At 45.1% G+C, this 12,815-nt stretch overlaps 1 protein-coding gene across 2 annotated transcripts in view; it reads right to left on the minus strand.

The window, feature by feature from the left end:
• Positions 1-12,815, minus strand: part of LOC119183095 (solute carrier family 2, facilitated glucose transporter member 1) — a 42,255-nt gene that overhangs the window by 22,833 nt on the left and 6,607 nt on the right. For both annotated transcript variants that reach the window (XM_037433568.2, XM_075888829.1), the window contains exons 2-3: positions 7,531-7,629; positions 5,097-5,382 (exon numbers count right to left, since the gene is read on the minus strand). In XM_037433568.2, the coding sequence (XP_037289465.2) occupies positions 5,097-5,382; positions 7,531-7,629 (385 nt within the window). The remainder of the gene's footprint in view (positions 1-5,096; positions 5,383-7,530; positions 7,630-12,815) is intronic.

Here is a 12,815-nt window from a genome sequence, read left to right on the forward strand (position 1 = left end):
TGTGATATTTATTTAGAACATGAACAGGTTCTAGCATTGAGTGTAAAGGAACGACTCTTGGAAAGGCTATACAGCGACGTCATTCATGCAGACAAATATTTATGCACATCCGTGTTCGCTTGCTTGCAGGGTGCTGATCGCCATGGGCAATCGCACATGGGGCAGCAAAGGGAGGGGGGGGGTGGCAGAAGAAGAAGAAGAAGAAGAAGAAGAAGAAGAAGAAGAAGAAGAAGAAGAAGAAGAAGAAGGTGGTGGTGGTTGGCCTGGAAACCGGGTTTCTAGCCTACTACTCTCCACGGCGGTAAGGGGAAATGGGAAAAAAAGAGAAAAATGAGGGCGTGATGAGGGGTGATTGTGATACAAACAACAATGAGTCGCTGCACACAATGTCTCGTTGGGTGTGAGGCACGCACAAAAGTCTCTACATTAGCAGATGCTCTGAAGACGGGAATGTAAACTTGTCTTGCTTTGAAATGAGAGCAGGCCCTTCAAGCTGCGTTAGGCACGATCCACACGTTCCCAACCACCCAAAAGTTTCTCTTCCGAACTTGGGTCGGCAGTCTAGGTCATCTGTGAGGTGCTTAAGAGATTGTCTTTCGACTGCATATAGAGGGCACACGCTCAGGATGTGAGTAATAGTCTCTGGCGTGTGACACAAATTGCAGTTAGGATTTCGCTCCTGTCCAATCTTGCATAAGTATCGCCACGTATATGCAACACCCAGCCGCAGTCCACTATATTATCAAAAGCGGGCGCCATTTGCCTGCGCATTTACTCAGTCATCACTTTCACGTCACTTTTTTTTTTTTTGATGCGCTGGGTTATGGGTAGACATTTTTTTTTTTTTCACGACAATGGCAGCCAAGGACAGCAGATGTCGCATTCTCGCATTCAAACACTACTTGCCACCTTTACCCCGGAATGCCGAGGACCAATAGAAGCCCTGTGCGAGGAGCGCGTCATCACGTCATTTTAATTGTGGCATCCAATTAAGCTCCTTTTATTTTTCGCACTTGACCAATGAGAGAGGAGGAAATCACTGCGGGGAAACTTTAAATCCCCCTTCTCCTAAATGGGGAACCCCTTGCCCGCTTGTGCTGATCGCGTGACTTGGTTTATATCTTAAACAAAAAAAAAAAAACGCATGACGAAAATGTACCGTCAAAGAAGAGTTGAAGCGTATTGCAGCTGCGCCGACGCGTGCTGGTCTGTTATCTTATTGCGCACTTAACGTCCGTTATCTCGACCTTCACCTGAGGTGAAGATTATGTTGGACGGTGTCTGCAGCGTACTAGGCTGATTCTTTCGTCGCTTTCTCGCCAGTTGGTGTCGTGTGTCATGATCTGAGATTCAGTCGCGTCAGCCAAGATCCCACCTTGGTCATTGCCAAGGAGCGAAATCAAAGGCCAGGCTTAGGACCCGCAACCGTGGCGGAGCTCGAAACCCGCGATCTATGTTGATGTCTCCACGCAGTTCCTGGCTTGCGGTGATGTTGTCAGCTCGTTTTCTCTTGCCAACAATGCGCGAGCGAGTCAAGCCGGACACGCTTGGGACGTCCGAGAAACGTCCCGCTTGCCACGTGGGCAATCTTATCGGTGGTCTCCTCTTAAGGGCTCCGTAAACGAGGCAGCAGATAACTCTTGAGTGCTCACGAATGACGATGGGATTTGCGAAAACCATCGCGCAGCTTGAACGACACGACGCGAGAATGAACGCTTCTTCGCGTACGCACATCGCTGTCTGCTATGGTCGCGTGTTTCTACGGCGCCACGGCACGCCTAATCATAATAGCAGTCAGAATTTAATGTTCCAAAACCACGATGTATTTGTGAGAGACGCCGTATCCGGAAAATCCGCAAATTATGACCAGCTGGTGGTCTTCAACGTAAACCTACGTCTATAGTATACGCTATAGCCTCAAGCTTCTTCTTCTCCATCGAAATGCGGCCGCGACAGCCGGCAATCGATCCCACCACCTGCAACTGAGCAACTAAGCTCGTCTTGAGAAAAGTCATGTTCACAGTGGCATTGTCATACATGTTGCTTCTTTTTAGTTCTTAGCTTGACATTTGTTCAGCTTGGCATCAAGACTGAACGATGTGCAATGGCTGAAACTATATATGGTACGTACAAAATGACGGCTTCGATCCGTGCAGCACATGCCGTCATAATGCTAAACTTCTAAACGCAAATTCGCTTGGTGTGTGTGTGTGTGTGTGTGTGTGTGTGTGTGTGTGTGTGTGTGTGTGTGTGTGTGTGTGTGTGTGTGTGCGTGTGCGTGTGCGTGTGTGTGCGTGTGTGTGTGTGTGTGCGCGCGCGTGTGTGTGTGCGTGTGTGTGTGTGTGTGTGCGTGTGTGCGTGCGTGCGTGCGTGCGTAGTCCATTTTTTGTCATATACGTATAAATGCGACCACCGCGGCAGCATTTCATTTAATGGTCGCATTTCGTTTAATGTGAAAGGTAGAGACCCGTGTATTGTACGACGAACATCAGATGGTCGAAATATCCGGAGCCCTCCACTATATACGGCGTCTCTCATAATCATATCCTGTCTTTGTGACGTTAGACCCCAGATATTATTGTCACAGGGTCGTTACGCTGACGAAGACAGGGAGGACTCGTTCAAAATGAAACTTTTTTGGCCAAACTTGTGTCCAGTAAATGGAAAGTCAGATTACAGCGATACACAGTGACACTGATAGCGGCGATTAGTGTGTCGGCTGTCGATCAACTGACAAATTGCGAAGCGTGTGGGCATTTATACATATGCCATCGAATATTCCAGCCTTATCACTGGTCGTCGCGCAAGCTTTGGAATAATCTCGAGTGTTCGCGTTTGCGCGCAATCTCAACAGAACGATCTACAATAAACGCGAACTTTCTCGAACAATGAGGCGCAGCTTGCGCTGAGCATTCCTGACAGGCTTTGTGGGCGAAAACCGAATGAAATAAAAGTAAAAAGAAAAAAAACCGCGCGCGGCCTTACTATATCATTACTACTATTAACACAATAGACAATGACTTTTATTTTTCGCTAAAAAAAGCCAATTCTTGGGTGAGCATATCGTGACCACTGTATACATTATTTTAGCGAGTAGTGGTCAGAGCACACCGTATACAAAGGGCAGAGGTAAGGCCCGTTTCTACTTCTTACGTGCCCACACAGCAGATTGAGTGGCCGGATAGGCATGGGCCGTTCCCAAGAAAAGCGTCGATAAATGAACCAAAGCCCAGTGCGAAGTACCACTCTGCTACTGAGATAGTGCGCCTTCTTGATTGAAGCTGAAGAGGTGTCAAGGCACCAAAGATAAGTGCTTCGAGGATGCTGCGCGAACAGCTCGTGGAGTCTCCCAGAAGAGTCTAGTTTTCAGGACATTCTCCACAGCTCGCTTTCTGTGCAAGCTGTGGTGTCAAGGCACAGGAACCCGTATTTTTTCATGGTGCCACGGCGCGTGCACCTTTGCCCTCGCTGGAAAGTCGCAAAACGCCGTGGTCAGGTCTTCGCCCGCGTTTCAATCTAAAATGCTTTTTTTCTGGCAATGGAGGTTGCTCCGTATCATACCGCAAAGCTCCGCCCTCTACCAAAATGATAGAGGACAGCACATAAAAAAGGGGCAGTTAGGTGACGATAGCGTGACAGATTGGGGAATGCCTGGTGGAGAAAGCTGCACGAGATGGTTTCTTAGCCAACGGAAAAATAAATGCCTGCTCATTTCATGCAGGGAGAAATCACCATGCTGTACCATACTGTCTATAAACCAAAGCGATGTTTCATGCACTCAAGAATTTGATGAACGCCTGTCTATTCGGGCAGCGTGGGAGTAAAAGACGATGTTACGGTTCAGGGTGACGTATAAAATAAACCACCATGCTGAAATCTGTCCAATTGTGCAAAATCAGTCCGCATGCATGACCCTAACTCTTAAGATGTGAAGCAGCAACTCCACATGAACAGTGCATCCTGGCAGTCGTTCGGAGCATTGCATCAGGCTTCTTCGGCGTCCGTTGCTTATACGCACGCTGGTATCACCTTTTTAATCGAATTAAATAGTTGGCCTGCTTATTTTCACATCACTGTTTTCCACTAGTTACGAATTTGTGTGGCAGTAAAGTGTGGTAAATATAAAAAGAAAGGTCTAACACTAACTCATTGCGTAATTATTCCTTTCTAAACCACAAGAAACAGGCCTGAATTGTTGAATACTGTGCTGAAAGCATAATGGTTTGGATGACGTGTTTTGTGTTGCGCGACTGTCACCCTATACGCAGAAACTACTGACGACAGTATAAAAAACGCATGATTTCTCCACAAACAATGCTTGACATAAGAATCGTAATAAAAATAAATAGAGATTCCCAATACCACGACATATCTATACAAATAACGATGGCTCAAGCATGGTGCTTTCATTTTACAAAGTTCTCAAGTGCGGTTTTTAGTGGCTGCTGCATATTTAATCCAGCTCTTAATTTCAGACAGAAAAATAATATCTTAGATATAAGAAAAAAAAAGCAGATGCGCTCTATATACCTTACGGGATCCTATAGCACTCGAATACACACTCATAGCATGGACAAACAGAAATAACATTATACATTGTTAATATATAGAGACACAGTGCATAGTATTGCAATAATAAAGGAAAGCTATAAAACTACAAATATAGATAATTAAGCAGCATATTGTTGCGGGGATTAAAAACACACGGAAGAGAGAAACGAGCGCACTTGCAATATTTACAGGTAGGTGTGACGCCCCAGGGCTGCTAGGATCTCGCGCACCGAATCCCCTTCTTCTTCGTCGCTGCGTCTACGACGGCGCAGCCATGCCCACTGCCTCGTAACAATATGCATACAAAACCTATTAATCTTAAGGACTGGAGAGCAGGTAGGTTATTTTTTTGAGAGAGAGAGGGAGAAAGAGTACGAGTACAATGATTTCCGTATAATTTCTACGGCCTGTGCATGTCTGTTAAGCAGACTGGGAATGAAGTATGCTATAGCACTTGGGTTTTCATATGTGGTTCGCACAAGTGGAACTCCGCGATAGCCGTGCCTTAATTCACAAGGCCCATCGCTACTACAGATGGCACTTACCGGCGTTGACGCCGGCGACCAGTCGTCCCACGACGAGCAGCTCGCACGAGGCGGCCCCTCTGGCCAGCGTGAGCAGCGCGGCAGCGGCGAACACCAGGCCGCTGTTGAGCATGAGGCCGCCCTTGCGGCCGAACCGGTCGGCCACCACGGCCGTGAGCAGGCCTCCCAGCATGCCGCCTACGCAGAACACGGCCACGAACACGCTGAACACCAGCGTCACCGCGCTGCGCGGAGTCGGCTCGCCGTAGCGCTCCGCCAGCGTTTCGTTGATGAACGTCTCCAGCACCTGCGAGGACGCGTCAATCGCAGGGTGAGGCTGCAAGTTCCCACACAGGGTATACTAAGGAGTCCCGTGGTCCTGACAATATTGGCGATGCTTTCCTTGTCCGTTACTCCCTTGGCACTATCCGTTAATACCTTACAACCATTTTTAACAGATGTTTAGAAACTGCGTATATTCGTGTCGACGGGCTTAAGTTCTGCAATTGCACAAATCAGGTAACCAACAGATGTTAACTAATTACCAGTCGATTTTTTTGACTTCCGAGTCGCTTGTGTAAGCTACTCTAACACGTAGTTTACAAACATATGCATGATGGATTACTTGGAACCCCGTAGTATACTACGCTACTGACAGCATATGGTTTTCGTCGTGGTGTTAGCGCCGTAACTCACTAAGTGGAATTCATCCATGACATCGCTAAAGCACCAGACCTTTTATAGATCTGTCCAAAGCTTTCGCAATGCCGTGCACCATAAACTACTATCTAAGCTAAGCCTCATTCTAAGTAATCCTAAACTAGTAGACTGGATTGTCAGTTTTCTGACAGATCGCTCCCAATATGTGCAATATACAATGATTCTGACTCCCCCGCTTTTAATGTATCCTCAGGCGTGCCACAGGGTACAGTCCTTGGCCCTGTTTTCTTTCTACTTTACATTAATGACTCACTGCGACACATAACCACTAAGATGCGTCTATATGCCGATAGCTGCTTTCTTTACCACACCATTAAGTCTACTGAAGACCACGCTGTTCTTAATGACGCGTTTCCCCCTTTTTCTCATAGTGCAATGCCTGGCAAATGAGTATACACTTCACCAAAACTGTTTCATTGACATTCACTACTCGTGTAGCTCCCTCAGTTTTCTCGTACACTTTCAATAAGTCTTCTTTACTCAAAACTCATGGTGGGGTGCAGTATGTATGTATGTATGTATGTATGTATGTATGTATGTATGTATGTATGTATGTATGTATGTATGTATGTATGTATGTATGTATGTATGTATGTATGTATGTATGTATGTATGTATGTATGTATGTATGTATGTATGTATGTATGTATGTATGTATGTATGTATGTATGTATGTATGTATGTATGTATGTATGTATGTATGTATGTATGTATGTATGTATGTATGTATGTATGGAAAATAAACAGTGTTACAGGAAAGAAAATGACCAATATTGAAGGGCTGTCTTCTCTAATTCGTTACAGTAATCAGCAAGATGAGCGCGCCTTTTAAATAGTATTAAATACCGGTGTTTGCCGTCCCAAAACTACGACACTATGATGGAAGACACCATAGGGGAAAGCTACAGAGATTTCGACCACCTGAGGTTCTCCAACGTGCGCGTAAATCTAGGCACACGGGCTTCTAGCAATTCACCTCTTTCGAAATACTGCCGCCGCAGCCGAGATTCGATCCCGCGATCATCGGATCGGTTGCCATAATCCCTAGATTTTCGCAAAGGGTTCTCGAGTGTGCCTTCTAAGCTTCAGACATGCTTGGCGTTGTGGAGGATTTATATCGATTTGATTGCTGTATCATGGGCTGTATCTTTCAGTTAACGAGGAAACACTTGGCTGTATTTCACTCCTATCTGGCTTTCATATACAAGCTACAATGGGCTAAAATGTGACTGATCATCGTGGAAGCATTGACCATTTTCATTATAGTGCACCATTTGTCCTTTTTGCAGATGTACTACCCACAATCTTGAGAAAATGATTACGAAGGAAATACGGATAGCTCTGCTATTGGCTTAACAAGAAGGGAGAGGTGAAGTACCGCCCTCCCCAACCCGCCATCCCGGAATTTTATGATATTACATGTTTTACGATTTCACGTGCACGCGCGCATACAAATGCACTCACCCCTATACATTAATGATCGTCGAGCGCACCCCCCTCCTGCCTCCCCCCTAAGGCAAGAAAAATCTTGTGTGTGCCCTTGCTCTCCATATACTATCGTTGATTGAAAGGTATCGTGCATTGTGGTCGAGGATTCTTGGGCATGGTATACATGAGTGGATCACTTCCGCTGGTGCATGTTTCACTGTTTTCCTCATTTGCCTTTTCCGGTAGCCGACGCTACGAACCATGGCCAGTTGCCGAAAAAATATTTCTGCGGTTCTGCAATAAGTACCTCCTGTGGTGAGTTGACGACTCCCAGGTGGTAGCCATGCTGGAAAGCGGATCCCACGGCGGACGACAGCACGGCTAATACCAGCGTCGGCGTCAGGCCCTGCGTGGAAGTATGACGGTTGTCATGAGACAAACCGATAACAAAAGAGCACATGTAGTCGGTCACGTGGTGTACTAGTTCGTGCATAAATGCTTGTAATAAATTAAACACATGGTCCAAACAGTGCCCTAACAGCAATCTTGCAGTTCCTTCCCGAAAATAGTTTGATACGCGCAGAACTGGATGGCTGCGCAGTGTGGTTGTGCTCAGAAAATACAGTCAAACGTGACTGTTTTTGTTCTCATCAGTAAACATAAAACACTGTGACTTCAAACATTTTGTGGACTATCAATTCACTCCTCCCTCCCACCATTCCACTTAAAAATCGCAAAACAGTGGGCAATATACTATAAGGAAAAAAAATAAAAAAGACCCCCAGCCCTTTCTTCCCCATACTTACCATAAACAGTAAGAGTTTGCCACATTCGGCATTGAGACAGATGCAGTATCTTTGTACAGGTGTACAATTATTGTGACTACGAACCACACGGACCTGTTCCGAAGGCTCGCGCTGAAGCTATCAATGAAGTATACTTTCTTGTATGCGTTGATGGTGTAATTCAGCACTTGCAGGCAAAAATTTGCAAAGAAACGTTCAGCCGAGCTTATATATATTGCAGGAAAAGCATAGCAAAGAACCTGCATGTGCAACAGCAAACAAACTAAAAAGAAAATACCCACGTCGTCCGGCCTCCTCTCCACCGTCTGCATTGTTCGCCCCATTAAAGTGACTAGGTTTGTCGTAAGATATTGCTTTAACAGAAGCTGTCAGAACACCACATTGTTGGAGATAAGTGTAAGAGCATATGTGAATAGTGAATTATACTCTCATGACTGACAAAAGTTTGTCCCCTTATGGTGGATAAGAGAGGTATATACATTGCACGATTCCTGCGCAGACAACATGTCACAGAATAATATTTCAGTATTGCTTAAAAGCAGGCCCGTATCCAAAAGAGGGTGAAGGGAGACAGGAGTCGATGAGCCCACCTCCGAAATTATGAAGGGGCACTTTTCACTAAAATTAAATAGTGAAATTGGGTGTTTATCGAAAACAGCCAATGCCTTCAGCAGGTGCCTCCCCACTTTTTTTTCTTTCGGAAAACATTCACCGTTTCGGGGCTGCGAGACTGTTTAAATGTTCCGAGGTAGAAACTAGCATTATTCTCACAATTTCTGGGGTCCAAGCAGAGAAATGCACACTTTTGAGCCACTAAACCGAGCTGACGTTTTGTAGAGCTTAAAGTGGCTCGCACCTGTCTGTAAAGATGACGAAGTTCATCCAAGCCCCTTGAATTTGGCAACGCAAAACAACACCCCATTTTGAGGGCCGTTAATTACGCCACGCTGGACTGACCGACCATTAGGCCACATAACGGCGGCAAACCATTCGCAGTAGCGCGCGCGTAAGCATCTCTGCTACCCATCAGCACCGCACCCTCGACAGCGCCGCCACTCGGCCGGCCGGCCCCGCTGTCGTTCTCGCTGACCGCCACGCCGAAGGGCACGGCGTGTCCACTCATGCAGTGCGCACAAAGCGGCCCTAAAAATACAAGCACGGCAGGGCGGTCCCACGGCGAGCGACGCTGGCTTCAGCCATGCGCGAACGCCGGTCCTCCAGCTTGTTTATGAAGGACGGCTCCCTCGGCCGGAGAAGCCGCGCTTGCCGATGAAAGCTCGCGACACGAGCCGGCCGAGATCGCAGAGCCTGCACATCTTCGGTTGCTTGAGACAGAAACCTCGTGACCCTACGGTGACAACTTGCTGGACAATTTGCTCAGGCGACACTTGTACATTAAACTCGGCAGACTCCCGTCTTAACTTGCTTTTGAATTGGAAGATGTGCTCCCATTTACAGTCCTTGAAAGCTTTTTTTTATTACTAGCTGTTTACCTTTGCAGAACAGTACAAACTCATTTTCTCTTATGAGCAAGTCTAATGACTTGGACAACACTTCAGTTTCTGAAAAGAAATATGGGAAAAATATCAATTCATGCAGCTTGAAATGGCTCCTGCGCTACGTTTCTATGTGTACTATTTGTAGAATTTTATTATTGCAACATGATGCACTTGTTTTTATCTGCACGAAGTTAGCAAACTTGAGTTTTAGGACTTTATAATTGTCCCTTAGCTCATTTTCGTCGTGCTTTTGACAAAGATAGGTCCTCCTATTGAAACGTCGGCCAGACACTTCCACAGTTCACCCTGATTACCTCCCTATACGTGCTGCCATCTGTCGGCTCCCATCTTGACAATAGAATAAAAGTAATTTTAGCATAATGCAAGATTCTGACATATAGCCAGCGTTGTATCTGTCATATCTTCATGTCTGTAACACCTTTTGATAGAACGCTTATAGGACGCTTCTTTTTTGTTTTGCTGAGAAAACGGAACAAATATAAACACATGAGCTCCTTATGGCTGAAGTAGAGTACCTCCTTTTCACGTTCACTGGAACCACTCGGATGAAATGACTTCCCGGGCACTCGAGAAACTATGTACCCTTGACTTAGACCAAACAGTGGTACTCACTTTGTTAGCTTTGGATCGCTTACTCTGAGATCGTCTGGTCATTTCGTGTCTTTATGTTCAGTGTCCCGCCCTGTCTGCGCACTTGCGTATTAACCCAGCTGACAACGGCTGAAATTCTATGAGTCGAAGCAATTATATGACTGCGTTGAGCGCAATAGTGGGATCACCTCCTGGGGTTTCTGAATGTTGAGCTAAATGTAAGCAACGGGTGTTCGTTACGTTTCCCTCCCATCGGAATTAAGAAAGCGCAAGCAGACAAAAGAACGATAGTTCGAAGATGCCGTAACAATAACAAATGTTCAGAATTTTAGTACGGTGTCTGTCTATTCTAAATAAGGCTGTAATTTTTAACCAAGTTGGGCGGCAAATCGTTCCTTGGGAGCCAATCGCAGACAACTATCATCATAATAGACGGGCAGGTGCCACAGCCATTGGTTAAATGCCTTTGCTCACCGCTGCTCCACTAAAAAAGAAGCAGACAATAGTTAGCCCGACAAATGGCTGCGAAGTGATGACGAAGCGACGAAGACCATCAATACGTACAACAGAAGAATGCTATAGGAGACGGCATAAGCAACGGCGGCTGCTATAATGCCCCGGTGATAGAAGGCCAACGACGAAGTGCCCTTAAGTCTATGAGAGGTGCGAATGCTTTGTTTAAGCTCGAGTTTCTCTCACTGTGCAGTTAGACATCCGTGCCGTGTCTCTTGACTTCCTGTTGTTCAGCTCGAACCTCTTTCCACTGAGAATCAACGTAGAAGCAACCCGCATTACGTAGCTAAGACCTACCTTAAGATTAGTCGGCAGAATCGTTACGGTTGCACTGTTTTTTTTTTTCAATCTTTCGCATGCTTTAGGGCGGACCAAGGAGGTAGACAAGATTGTCAAGGTGCACCCGCGCTGTCTTTTCCCTGCTGACCATAAAAAGTGCGTCCTGTTGTATCTCAGCTAGCAGGTGTACTCATGTACTGATGTGATCATCAAAGTAAACTAAACCCCAACATAATCTTTGTTTCGTTGATCTGGACCAGCGTTAGTGACACTATATTTATTCATAGACAAATGAAGTAAAGAAGTTAGTGTCAATTAAAACACGTATCAGAGTAGGCGCATAACATGGTGTCTAAATTATCTTCGGCAACCACAGAGTTAGCGGTCAGACAAACGGCTTTCTAATTATCGTTCGCGACATTTTGTCACTTCTTGATGGCGTTTCATTTATTAACAATAATATTGGGGGGGGGGGGGGGGTTAACGAGTGAAAACTATATTATTATGAGGCACGCCAGAGTGGAGGGCTTCGGAAATTTCAACCCTTCGTTGTTCTATACCGTGCACAGACATCGCAAAATAACCAGGCCTCTAGCATTTCTAATCCATCTAAATCCGACCGGAATCGAACACGCGACCTTCGAGTGGGCAGCCGAGCCCCGCCTCAATGGACGGTGGCGCTTCATCTCTCCATGCCGGGATTCATGCAGTCTCCACGGGCCATTCAGCCTCTGAAAAATAGTGGAGACCGAAATGCCTTTCCATGCAGGATTCCTACCGTTCTCTCGCCTCACTCCCACGGTTCTTCGAGCATGCAGGCAGCGCGTTGCTGCTTGGGCAACACAAGCTCCGCTACGGTGTGCTTATCGCGACTTCTGGGAGAGTGTGGCCAGAGTAATCTCTTGTTTACGGCGGGTACGCTGCTGCTTCTAGTGCCTTCCGGGCGAAGGCGCACTGGAAGGAAGACCTTGTTGTTTTGACGCGGTCAACATAAAGGAGGCAAGGGTTAACACGGGAGGGACCACGGCTTGAAAGTCCACGGATATCCTTTTTAAAGTGACACTTCGCGTAATTCCTTTCTTTTTCGGTGAATCGCTCTTGCGTCAAACATTGTAGGAATACATTCACTCCACCGAACATTTATTTTACGGGACCTGGAACAACCATGAGTTCTTAGTGCAGGCGCACGCGAAAATAAAACAATACAAATGAACAATACAATGCAGACACTCTACCGAAAAACCAAATAAAAAGAGTTAAGCACAGAGAAAAATATCCGCCAAATGGGAAAAATATCAAGACAAGACGAGAATCACGGAAAAAAAGTGAAAAATTAAGGGCAATATACACAACTACATAAAAACCTCCCTCAAAACCGAAAAAGACTACGTTGGGAAAAAGTATGCCAAGACAGTGCAGAGATTAGATAAAAACAATGACATCGAACTGTGAAAAACTTCAAGATCATGAAAGTTAACATCATGGAAACTTTGTATTCTCACGACGAACAGTAGAGTGTCGAAAGAAGTTGGCAGCTACATGAAATGATTCTCTCTAGTATAATAATAATAATAATAATAATAATAATAATAATAATAATAATAATATAATAATAACGCCCAACAGGAAGGGTGTATTGCGTCCGAAGGAAACAAGACCATGGTATTAATTATATATATATATATATATATATATATATATATATATATATATATATATATATATATATATATATATATATATATATATATATATATATATATATATATATATATATATATATATATATATATATATATATATATATATATATATATATATATATATATTTAAATATATATATATGAAGCACTTGGACGTGTTTAAGCAGAAATGGGCAGGAC

This window comes from Rhipicephalus microplus, chromosome 3 (assembly GCF_043290135.1).
Source record: "Rhipicephalus microplus isolate Deutch F79 chromosome 3, USDA_Rmic, whole genome shotgun sequence".
Taxonomy (NCBI): domain Eukaryota; kingdom Metazoa; phylum Arthropoda; class Arachnida; order Ixodida; family Ixodidae; genus Rhipicephalus; species Rhipicephalus microplus.